Source organism: Ursus arctos, unplaced genomic scaffold (genome assembly GCF_023065955.2).
Source record: "Ursus arctos isolate Adak ecotype North America unplaced genomic scaffold, UrsArc2.0 scaffold_10, whole genome shotgun sequence".
Classification (NCBI taxonomy): domain Eukaryota; kingdom Metazoa; phylum Chordata; class Mammalia; order Carnivora; family Ursidae; genus Ursus; species Ursus arctos.
Window position 1 is genome coordinate 59,317,636 of NW_026622764.1, and position 13,110 is coordinate 59,330,745.

General features: G+C 41.8%; 1 protein-coding gene across 1 annotated transcript in view; it reads left to right on the forward strand.

Annotated features, from left to right (window-relative positions):
* Positions 1 to 5,818: 5,818 nt before the first annotated feature.
* Positions 5,819 to 13,110, forward strand: part of VPS36 (vacuolar protein sorting 36 homolog) — a 31,317-nt gene continuing 24,025 nt past the window's right edge. The window contains exon 1 of the mRNA XM_026493194.4: positions 5,819 to 5,995. Coding sequence (XP_026348979.1) covers positions 5,900 to 5,995 — 96 coding nt within the window. The 5' untranslated portion in view covers positions 5,819 to 5,899. The remainder of the gene's footprint in view (positions 5,996 to 13,110) is intronic.

The window sequence follows — 13,110 nt, forward strand, 5'->3', positions numbered from 1 at the left end:
TTACATTCTAGAGTACTTTCCCACAGGAAACTAGGGATCCTATACCATTTTCCCTATGTGTAGTGGAACACTCAGATCACAGAACCCAACCATGTACACTTTTATTATCTCTCTTCTTTTTAGGGAGCTCACTGTGCTGAACAGTTTTAATCTTGATTGTTGCATCCTGAGCCAAAGAGTGTACTTTTCTTGTCCCTGGGGACTTCTCAGATTTCCTTCTCCCTGGCTCTCATCTTTGGACACTTCTCCCAAGTCAAGGATCTAAGGACTGGCCCGTGGGAATCCTGACAGCTCTGTCCATTGGATTTCAACATCTTCCTGTTTCCAGTTAGATGCTGTGATGGTTAATTTTATATGTCAACTTGGCTGGGCCCCAGGGTGCCCGGATATTTGGTCAAATATTATTATTCAGGGTGTTTCTGTGAAGGTGTTTTTGAGTGAGATTGACATTTAAAATGGCAGACTCTGTGTAAAGCAGATTGTTCTTCATAACATGGGTGGGCCTCGTCCAATCAGTTGAAGGCCTGAACAGAACAAAAGGCTGACCTCCCCACTCCCAGCAAGAAAAACTCTGCAACAGATGACTTTCAGACTCAAATCAGACCATCTTCTCCTCTTAGTTCTCCAGATTGTTGCCCCTGGTGGTCTTTGGACTTGAACCGTAACCTTAGCTCTCCTGGGTTTCCAGCCTGCCTGCCAATCCTACAGATTTTGGACTTGCCGGCATCCATAACAGCACAAACTTATTCTTTATCCCATCTCTTTCTCTGGAGAACTCTGACTAATACAGATGTCCTGTTTTCATTCTTGGATGAATTATCTGGCAGGTACTATGGCCTACTCCATTCTCATTTCTTGACATGTCTGAGAACATGACATTTCTCCTTGCTCCAAAGTGGAAAGAGAAAACCCTTGTTTCTATAACAGCAGCTGTCATATGTCAGGCTTTCTGTTTGTTTACTACAAACTGTGTCCCCTTCAAGGGCAGAAAGCATACTTTGTTTTCATGTCCACACTGCCCAACATTTTGATAATTGCAAAGTCCAGGAAAAACCACACAATTCCACATCAGACTAGAACACTTAGTTTACACGATGTACTTTTAATAGGAGAAAAGGTTTTTTTAAAAGTATAAATAATCTGATGCTAAAAAATCAGGAAATGATAGTAAATGATCACATGTAATGATGGTATATTACCATGAATAAAATGTCAACGTTTAGTGCTTTGGGATATTTTCATGAAATAAAACGAAAGATACAAAAATACAGAAAAGAAGGGTCAGAAATAGACCAGAATACACACGTGATTTTAGAACATGATAAAGGAGGCAATTTAATTCAGTGGAGAAAAGATGGTTTCTGTTCATTGGAAAGAGTCTTACCTTTCTTAAGGAACTTGTAATATAGATCAGTGACTTCATGATTAGGGGAAATGCAGAGCCTGGGAGCAGAGGGAGACTTCCCTCCACCCTTCTGCCACATGGACAAGCATGCGGCTTTGGGACCTGTGAGACCGGCACGGTGAGGTAAGTAGCCTCACGTGCATGGCCTGGCCTTACTCTCCTTGCCCTAATCCTGGCCTGTTGATCTTGCCTTTATTTAAAATGGTGATTTTATTTATCATGGATTTTTTGAATTAATTTTGATTTTTTAAAAACATACTGCTTTACTATACCAAGATAAAAAGCTTTTGGACAGCAAAGTAAACCATCAACAACACAAAAAGGAAACCTACTGAATGGGAGAAGATATTTGCAAATGATACATCCCATAAGGGGTTAATATCCAAAATATATTAAGAACTTATACAACTCAACCCCTCAAAAACAAATAATCCAATTAAGATGGGCAGAGGACCTAAATAGACACCTTTCCAAAGAAGACATACGGAGATATCACTTTACACCTTTCAGAATGGCTAAATTCAAAAAGACTAGAAATAACAGGTGTTCATGAGGATGTGGAGAAAAAGAAACCCTTTTGCACTTTGGTAGGAATATAAACTCATGCAGCCACTATGGAAAACAGTATGGAGGTTCCTCAAAAAACTAAAAATAGGGGCGCCTGGGTGGCACAGCGGTTAAAGCGTCTGCCTTCGGCTCAGGGCGTGATCCCGGCATTTCGGGATTGAGCCCCACATCAGGCTCCTCCGCTATGAGCCTGTTCCTTCCTCTCCCGCTCCCCCTGCTTGTGTTCCCTCTCTCGCTGGCTGTCTCTATCTCTGTCAAACAAATAAATAAAATCTTAAAAAAAAAAAACAACTAAAAATAGAATTACTATATGATCCAGTAATTCCACTGCTGGGTATTCAAAGAAAGTGAAAACACTCATTCAAAAAAATATATGCACCTCTACATTTATTGCAATATTAATTACAATAGCCAAGGTATGGAGGTGACCCAAGTGTCCGTTGACAGATGAATGGATAAAGAAGATGTGAGATGTACATATATATATGTATATATGTACATAAAATATTCTATTTTATATATATATGTACATATATATATAAAATAGAATATTACTCAATGATTAAAACAAATGAAATCTTAGCATTTTCAATGACATGGGTGGAACTAGAGGGTATTATGCTAAGTGAGATAAGTCAGACAGAGAAAGACAAATACTATATGATTTCACTCATATGTGGAATCTAAAAAGCAAAATAAATGAATTAACAAAAAGCAGAAACAGACCCGTGAATCTAGAGAACAAATTGATGGTTGCCAGAGAGGAAGGGGATGGGGGATGGGCAAAATGGGTGAAAGGGAGTGGGAGATACAGGCTTCCACCTATGGAATAAATCATAGGAATATAAGGTACAGAATGGGGAATATAGTCAATTAAGAAAAAAGAACAAAAAACCCCAAACATATTGCTTTAACATATCATTCATATGGATCACCGAATTTTTTGGCACCCCCTTAAGTTTTGCACCTGAGAGGAGTGCCTCCCTCCCCTCGCCTGAGTGCCAATCCTGCCCAGCTTGGGAGGAACCAACAGCTTCTCTTGCCAGCAGCATTGGAAAGGAGTTGAACAGTACCTGACACATAGCGGGGATTCAACGAATGTTTTTTGAATACTTGTTGAATGAGTGAGAAGGCTGAGAACCAAGAAGCCTGTCTTGAAGTGACTCAGAAGAGATGTTCTCAACTTACTGACCTACTTGTGTATGGTCCGCTGGGAAAAACCACCTGTCAAACCTTGTCGTGTGAGATCTTAATAGGCTGCCTTGCATAGGCACTGTGAGATCTCACATATAAAGCGATTATAAAACACTTAAGGAACAGTGGCTTAAAGGAGAAGGAACAAGATGAATTAGAATGGGATACCTCTGTGGAGTGTGAACTCAGGGGTGCCATAGAAGAAAACTTCATTAAAAATGCCATGAGAACTCTATGTAGATGTAATCCGAAGAGTCACTCAGGTGTTTCTGGAACTAAAAAATAATCTAGAACTTAAAAAAAATGCCCAATTTAAAAATTCAACAGAAGAATTAGGAAAGTTCAGCCCTCAAATATGTAGAAATGAATATGATGAGGGAAAAGGTAGCAGTCATGGGAGACAGACAGTTACGACAGGTTTAAAATACACAAATAATCAAAAGTTCCAAAGGGGCAAAAAAAGAACACATAGACCAGAAGTGATAATCAAATAAATAATAGAGGAACACCTTTCTGAAGAAGACAGAAACTTGAGCCTTCAAATTGAAAAGCATCATCATCTCACAGGCAGGAAAATGAGGAGGGATACAGACCCAGAATCTTTGACCTGCTGGAATTTCTGAACCTCAAGGTTAATGAGAAAATCTTACAGATTCCAGGCAGACAGAACAGATCACTTACAAAGGGCAAAGTAGTCTCACGCTGGGCTTACCCTTCCGTTGCCTCTTTCAATCCATGGCACGGCAAAATCACATACCTAATTAAATCCATATCTTTCCTACTCTCTCCTTCAGTTTTGCCCCTGAGTGGGGCTGGAGTATTGCTTCTCTGGCTTTAGCTGCATGCCAGGAAACTTCACTCGGGCTAGGAAAGTTCATAGTATCCTTCCCTAGTGCGTTTAGACCTCCTCACACTTCTTCCCCTCTTCCAGTCTTGCTCCTCCTCTGAGAAACAGAAGCAGTCCAGAGAATTCTTGCAGATTCCCCCCACAAAAATCTATCCGCCTCACATACCCTGCTCTCCTCTGATAATAGCAACGTCTCTGACCCTCTCTTGTGCGTCCTCTCTCATCTTCTCAAGGACATCAGTCAAGCAGGTCTCCCCTCTCTCTCATGGCTATCAGCACTCAAACATACTATTATTTTTTTCCACCTGGAAAACAAATGAACAATCCAAACTCCCTCTTGACCTCACTTCCCCTTCCTGTTACCAACCCATTTCTTTGGTCTCCTTTGCAGCAAAGTCCTCAAGGGAGTTGTCTATGTTCCCTACCTACAATTCCTCTCCTCTTTTTCTTTTTAAAAACCGCTCCATTAAGACTTGTTCTTCTACCGCCCCCCGCCCGCCCCATTGCACTCACTCTTGTCAAGGCCTCCCATAACTCCACTGAGCAATTCTCAGTCCCGTGGACTTGACCCATCAGCAGAATTATACACAGACTCTTTCCTTCTCCCTGGTACACTGTCTTTACTTGGCTTCCAGGACCCCACCCCCTCCTGGTTTTCCTATCTCACTAGCGGCTCCTTCACTGTCTCCTTTTCTGTGCTTCTTCTTCTCCTGACATGTGTTGATTTTGTCTAAATAATCCTATCCTTTTAGGTGGAGGCTGTCCAACTTCACATGGTGTTAGTGATTATTCAGGACAAGATTTTCTTTTGACTGCAACACCTCTGTCACTAGAACATGTGATTCTTAATCTCAGGGTCGTGAGTTCAAGCCCCAAGTTGGGCATGGAGCCTACTTAAAAAAATGTTTTTCTTTTGATTAAAAGGTATTGGGAAATAACTTCATCAGTAAACAAATAAAAAAAAGAACAAAATCCCTGTCAAGCAGCAAATATAACAAAAATGATAATGTCTAATGTGGACAGAACTATTCGGCCTGGGAAAAAGACCAATTTGCAGGTGGCACTGCATCCTTGTTAAATCAGTTCCCAGTATGTAGCAAGCTGTCTAAAATGTGTGCAAACTCTTTAAAGCACTAATTTTGTTTTGGGAAGACACTCTAAGAAAATAATCCTAAAGCACCAAAAATACATCAGTTGTAGAAATACATATACAGGTGCTCTATTTATAATGTAAAGATGTAAATAAAATGAAAGGGGCAGCGACAGAAGCCCAGCAGGTGCTATCGGCAACCATGGACCGGTTTGTGGGGACCAACACAGAGGTAAATTATGAAAGATCTATATATTAAAATATTGTCTAGAGTAAATACATGAGGTTCTTGTTGACACTGAAAATGTTTAAATGAAAATGATCTTAATGGGGAAGAAAGAGGGGCACAAAATAGTACTTCTCATACTGTTGGCAGCTGTGTAAAAAAACAGTTCAGGCCATAAATCTTTATTTGAAAAGAAAAGTTACAGTAGAATTATCTACAAGCTTTCATGAACGTGGCAACACGCTGGACACTGACAAGGAAACGGCACAAATATGCAAGAATAATGCACAGTGAGGAGGGCCAGCGTGCGGCCTGGCCTTCCTCAAAGTCCCCGGTAAGCTCCGGGTCTGCGCCCGATCTGGACAAAGGATGGGACGGATGTTCCCGCCGGGCTACAGGCGGACTGACCGCCAGGGGGCGCTCCACGCACGACCCCACGGTCCCGGGCGCCCTCCCCGCCCGGCCTCCGCCCCGCCTGCCGCCAGGGGGCGCCGCAGGCTGTCCAGCACTCGGCTGGTCGCCCCCGAGCGCCGGCGCGGGCGAGCGGCGGAGGCCGGCCTGTTGGCGGCCATGGACCGCTTCGTGTGGACCAGCGGCCTCCTGGAGATCAACGAGACCCTGGTGATCCAGCAGCGCGGGGTGCGCATCTACGACGGCGAGGAGAAGGTAGGGGTGGCCTCCGGGACGGCGCGCGGTCTGGCCGGCCTGCGGGGCTTCCCCGCCCCGGCGTCGGGTCCCCACCCCGCGGTGCTCGGGCGGCCGAGCTCAGGGAGCGGCGGGGACGGCCGACGTGTGTCCGGGTGCCTGCGCCGCCGGCCCCGGATCGGGCGTGGTGACGGCGCCCGCGCTGGGCCAGTGCCGCGTTTGCCCGGCGTCCTGACTCGGGGTGCCTCGGTGAGAGGGGTGCGGCCGGAGTGCGTGGGGTCTGCGCCGCCGAGCGGGCGGGAGTGCCCTGCAGGGGTTTCTGAGAAGCGTGTCCGGGTCTCCCCGGGACGCCTTTCTCAAGGCTCTCCCCCCTCCCCGCCTTCTTTTTTTTTTTTCCCCCTGGAATGACTTTAGAAAGGAGTCTAGAGCGTTTGTTTTGTTAAGTGACGTGGTAGGCCGTGCCTTGTCATCCAGGCATAAACCTTAGGAGATGCGATTGCATCTGGAGAGAAGTGTTCCCATTGTGAGCGTTCGGTGCAGACTTCCGTCCCACTGTTCCCGCCGGGGAAGCCGGTTCCACCTCGGCTGGGGCTGCACCCCGCGGGAAGATCCGTACTCCGGAGACGGGTGCTGCGGGGAAAGGACAGGCTGCTTAATTCAGGAAGCGGGCGACCTGGGAAGACGGTGGGCTAACGTCCCAAGGACCATCCTCCCCATCCAGGGCAAGCCGGAAGGGCTTAAAGGGAAAGGCGGGGGGAAAGGGCGGGGTGCTCTGTGCAGGAGAAGCAGGTTCCCTGGCGGTTAGTCCGAGGTGAACAGTCTCGCTGGCATCAGCCGCAGCTGTTTTCCAATGCAGTCAGGTTTTATTTTCTGAGAAAGTCTGGTCCACTCCTCAAGGCCAGTAGTCTGCAAGTCTCAAGGGAAGTAGGTAGTTCTGCTGCACACCAAGGGACTTAGGTCAGCCCAGCAAGGAGGGCCTAAGGTTGAGGCAAGTTAGCCCTTAAGACCGGTTGGAGAGCTGTTGCAAAATTAGTAACCTCCTCTGGATGAAATGTATAAGCTGGAATCAGAAACATGTTAAAAACCCGTTCATTCACCAGCATTTATATTTTCCAGAAGTTTTCACTTGCTGCCACTTCTTTTTTGTGGTTTTGTTAATGAAACAAACTTTGTGGAAGTTAACGAAACTTCCTTATGTACTTTGCGTTTGTTCCTTGACCCCTAGCTTTTCCTGGTCGGTACCTGCAGAAGCTTGAGACTTCCTTCCTCCTCGGTCATGGAGGGCAGGGGTTACCCAGCTATCCAGGGGCACAGTTGACATGACATGGGACCCAGGTGTTCTGCCTCCCTGAGGGTATTTTCCATGTACTGTGCTGCCTCCATTATCAAGTCAAGGTCTTTGTCTTCAAATAATTTGCTTGGATTTACTCGATATCCTGCCTCAGCACTTTCATTAACTTGATCTCAAATTGGGTTTGCATCTTTTGGTTGGAGTGACAAGCTGAATGTTTTTTTGCACCAAGATTACAACCTTTGGAACTGTTTTAAATGGGAAGCATAATCAAATTCCCCTCTCTCAGCCGGTTTGGTTATGCCTCCCTCTCAGAACTGAATGCAATCGTAGATTGGTGTTCAGAGACGCCACTAAAGACAGTCCCTGCTGTGAAGTCCACCTTTGCAGGGCACCATACTCTGTTCTGTGTAATTCCAATATGCAAATTAGGAACATCTTGGCTGGCACATAATACAACTGTGACAATAAAAAGTCAAAACTAGCAGTACCTGTATATGAAAAACCATTGCTAAACCAGTGTATTCTAGTGTTTCCTTTTAAGTTTTTTTCTTCTTTTCGCGGACAAGTAGATATAGTTATCAGAGGTTTAATAAAGAAGTATTGGGAAAAATTTAGTTAAGACCCTAGGATCCACTGAGGAATTCTTAGCTGTTCCAAAAGCTGAGGGTAGTGAGGGAGGGATGCAGGTGTCCTGAAATTGAAGCAGAGCTCTAAGACAAGCCTGCTCACCACTGTGGTCCCTGAGCTGCATCTGATGAGTCACGGGCTGGCTGTCCGCAGGGTGGCTGAGGGCTAGACTGATTCCTGGGGGAAAGTCTCATGTCCTGGCTTCCTGCACCTGCTGGAAGGCTTCCAGACCTCATATAGTCTGAAGACTCTAGGAAGCTTCATATCAGCCTCCAGATCTGGTCCAGTTCTCTTTCAATATCTTCCACCGGATCCCTTGGGCTAGGGCACACTCCAGGCCGGTCTACTCAGCCTTCACAGCTTTGCATCCCAACACATTGCTGAGGCAAGCGTGCGCGTGGCTGTGGACTCGATCAGGCGGTCGCTCCTGGAGGGCAGAAACTGTGCCTTACTCCTCTTTGTATCTTTGGCTCATTGTGGGTGTGAAACACGTTAGAAAAAAAAAAAAAGACCTGAACAATTAGAGCACCTACTATGTGCCAGGAGTTTTACGTAAATCTCATTTAATCCTCTCAGTGGGCATATTTGGTGAGTATTTTATGGACGAGAAAATAACTCTTAGAAAGTGACTTGCCCACGCAGAGTTAGTTAGCAGGAGAGACAGGAGGTAAATCTCCATTGATCAGACTCCCAAAGCCTGCCCTTTGTCCGCTGTGCCACAATGCTTCCCGAATATAGCAGTCACCAGGGCCAGACTCTTTATGTAACGTTTAATATAGTGGCTACTCCCAAAGATGAAGACCCAGAGGCTCATAGTTGATAGCTGAGGAAACTGCGACCTGTCTGAGGTCACACACTTCGTATTTGGTGGAGGCCCAGTAGACTGCTTTTCCCACCGCCCGAGCACCCGAGCGTCTCTTGTGAATAAGTGCGTGCCTGCCTGTTTCTACAGGCTGAGTTTTCATGGGCCCATTATGACTGGGATAGTGTGTTGTTTTCTTAAGCAGCGAAGACAGGTCATTTGTTTAAATTCACAGAAGCTTCTATAGTCTCAGCTAATTTAAAAATATAATGAAAGCAGGTTAGCAGTGTCTAAAGTGGCAAGTTGGCAGCATATACTGGGAGACTTGGAAAACGTTTCTTTTCTTTCAGCTGGGTGTTTTGCTTTGAGGAATTGACCCCTGGGAAATAATCAGAGATGCATAAAAATATGATGAGCGAGGCTGCTCATCTCAGCATTCGTATATGTATTCTATATTATTCCGTATACGGAAAATTGGAAGCAGTCTGAATGTCCGCCATAGGGTTTTGTTAATTAAATATGACATGCCTTAATCAACACGAGGAATTGCTAAGGATAGGCCGCCAATTGAAAAAAGCAAGTTATAAAACGATAAATACAATGGCTTCATTTTATGTAAAGATTATTCACACATACACACACGTATACATATATACATATATATACATTTGTGCATGGTGTGTGTATACACACGCACACTCTCTGGTTGGTATGATTACGAGTGATTTCGTTTTCTTTTTTAGACTTAAATTTTTTTTTCCAGATTTTCAACAGTGTATTACTTTTATAACAGAAAAATGTTAACTAATAAAACAGGGTAAGAGCTTATCCAGCAAATGCCTAAGTTAGATCAACCTTTAAGTAGTTAAAATTATTCTAGCTCTGAGTGGCAGGAGCAAACCAGCCTGAACTTGTCTATCAGGTTTAGCTCGTAATCCCTTGGAATCCCTGAAGGGAAGTATTACACAATTTCTTCGCTTAGAGCAGCAGCATTTTACGTTTGCACATTATTAATTAACATAGCAATGGAATATACTCTGTCTTCAGCTTTAAATTCACATCCTTATGCTTGCATTTCAGTAAGAGAAAATGCATTTTCTTAATCAGAACTGTTATGCTGTAATGCAGCATTGTGTACTCTCAAGCTGATAAAATAGTTGTTTTTGGAAGAGGGAAATCTTACTCATTGACAAAAAAGAGGTTTTTAAAATCTCTTAAACTCAATTATTTGGTTTTGCATAAACATTTGAAGCCAGGCTGAATTAAGTGCCAGGAGTATGTGTGTTTTAGTTCTGATTCAGTAGAAAACATGGAACTCATCAAGTCTTTTCTCGGAGGGTTTGAAGTACTTTTGTGGAATGATCTCTCACAGAGTGTATTTAAACTAGACGGCTCAGTAGGCCTCTTACCATTAAAGCTTGTTAACCGTATTGATAATGACTAACATATTACTAATATAGTCATACCTTACTCTTAGAAAATAATTTTTAAAAATTCATATTAAAAAGGGGATTGGTTGTTTATTATACAGGGAGTTTTTTGACAGAAAAAGTGTTTGTTTATTATACAGGGAGTTTTTTGACAGAAAAAGTGTTTCTGTGTATGTTTAACAAAAAATAATTTATACACATTTCAGACTACACGAAGTTATATATGTCTGTAACACATTTTTTATTTTTTTTTCATTAGACAAATAATAAAGTTGTTAAATATGGGTAAGCCAAAAGAAGAAACCTGAAATAATCAGTAATCCTACTACCCATAAACAATTACTTTTGGCACATTCTCTGTTTGTGGCTGTGTGTGTTTGTGTGTGTGTGTGTAATCATGCTATGTATACTACTTTGAAACCTACTTTTTCTTTGTTAATATAAATATCTTGTAATATATTAAATGTCGATTTGCATGAATAATTAAATTCATGATTATTTTTACTGAATGCTATGTAACAATGTTCTAATTGGTTATTCACTTGACAGACATTTTTAACCACATAATTTTTTTTTTTTAAAGATTTTATTTATTTATTTGACAGAGAGAGAGAGACAGCCAGCGAGAGAGGGAACACAAGCAGGGGGAGTGGGAGAGGAAGAAGCAGGCTCATAGCGGAAGAGCCTGATGAGGGGCTCGATCCCATAACACGGGGATCACGCCCTGAGCCGAAGGCAGACGCCCAACCACTGTGCCACCCAGGCGCCCCTTAACCACATTATTTTAAACTCAAAAGGATTATTTGTAATAAACTGGACCCTAATGAAAATGCTTTCCTTTGAGTTTTTTTTTAATTAAACAATTTTTTTAATTCGAATATAGTTGACCCACAATGTTACGTTAGTTTGGGGTGTACAACATACATAGCAATTTGACAAGTTTGTACATTATGGTGTTTTCATCACAAGTGTAGCCACCATCTGTCCCAATGCAGTATCAGTGATTATATTCCTTTTATTCCTATGACATTCATTCCATAACCGGAAGCCTCTATCTCTCACTCGTCTTCCCCCATTTTGCCCACACCGCCTCCTTCCCCATCTGAGTTTGTCTTTTAAGATGGCCTTAAAATGGGACCAGTCTTATAACTTTTGAAATAACTAATTACTCCTCAAAAGGATACAAGCAAGTCCTACCTTATAACAAATTCTACTTCCTAGTAATTAGGGTTAATAGAAGCTTCCAGTATATTTCTTGATTTTAAAAGAAATGAAGGGATTTGATATATTATCTCTTGGGTTCCAACTCTCAAATTTGCTTATTTGTATAATTTTCAATGCATAATAACAAAGGATGAGGATTAAGAGTTTGGTCCTAAAGATATAGCTGGTATTTTTGTGTGTGTGTGATTGTATTATAGTTTTTAAAAACATTTTTTACATTTATATTTTGAGTAGGTGACGCAATCCCATGCCAAAAATCCCCAAATCACAAAAAGTATAAAGTTAAAAGTCTCCCTTTCACCTTTGTCTCTTTGTCACCCAGTTCCCCCTCAGAGGCCACCGGTGTATCATTCTAGAGAGCTGTGCATTGGTATCATGCATAGGTATTTGTATAAAGTAAATTGTGTTTCCTTTTTTAAAATGTAAATTTGTAATATACTATGCATACAAAGTTCCAAATCTTGCTTTTTTTTTTTTTTCACTTAATCTGTGTGGAGAATTTACCATATTTCATCAGTTCTAAATGCCCATCTCCCCCTCCCTGCACACATTTTAACAACTGGAATCAGGATGCATTTGATAATGGCATCTTAGATTTTATTGAATGCCATATGTAGATAAAGAGTCTCCTCATTCTTTTTAACAACTGAGTAGCAGTTCATTCATTGGATGTACATTTCTCGTTGGACATTTAACTTGTTTACTATATTTTGCTTTTCGCAAAGAGCAATGAATACCTTAGTAGTATATCATTATGCACATGTGCGAATTCATCTGTAGGATAAATTCCTAAAAGTGAAATCACCGGATCAAAGGATACGTGTGTTTGTATTTTTGATAGATATTAATACATCGCCCTCTGTGGAGATGGTCCCTCCAGCAATGTGTGCGAATGTTTATTTCCCCAACACTTCACTGGCAGTGTTATCAAGCTTTTCAGGGCCTCTGCCAATCTCCTGGATGAAGGGGTGTCCTGATGTTCTCTTAATTTGCTTGTTTCTTGTTATCTGTGAGGTTGGCTGTCTATTGATGTGTTTAAGAGTCATTTGTAGTTCCTTTTATGTGAACTTTCTGTTAATAGTCTTTGCCCATTACTCTAATGGATTACAGGCTATTTTTAAAAATTGATTTGTAAGAGTAATTTATATATTAAGGAAATTAACCCTTTGTCTCTGATGTGACTTACAGTTATTTTTCCCAGTCTGCCATCTTTGTCCTCGGTGGTTTTTGCCATGAGGAATTTGTGTGCATGTGTGTGGAGTTCAATATATAAATCTTTGCCTCTAATGCTAAAGGGCTTAGTGTTTTCCTTGAAAGACCTTCTCTATTCTTAGATTATTTAGAAAACTCTCTTGTGATTTTTTTCTATACTTTTATAATATTTTGACTCTAATATTTGATCTAGACTTTATTTTGGTGCAGTATATTAGCTATAAATCCAACATTATTACTATTATTATTATTATTATTATTATTATTATTATTATTCTCTACTGGGCAACCGAGTTGTCCTAGTGCCATTGATTGACTCTCTAGCCACACTTATTTTTGTATGTGTTTGTGTTTATTTTCTTATTATTTAAAAATTATTTTAAAAAATTATATGAGTTATACACAAATTCAATCTCATGGTAAAAAATGCAATCAATAGTGAAGAGGATGTCTTTTCCTACTGCTTATGTGTGTATGTGTATATATATATACACATGTATATATCTCACAATGTAGTTTGGGGGATATGGAGATCATCTCTATCTAT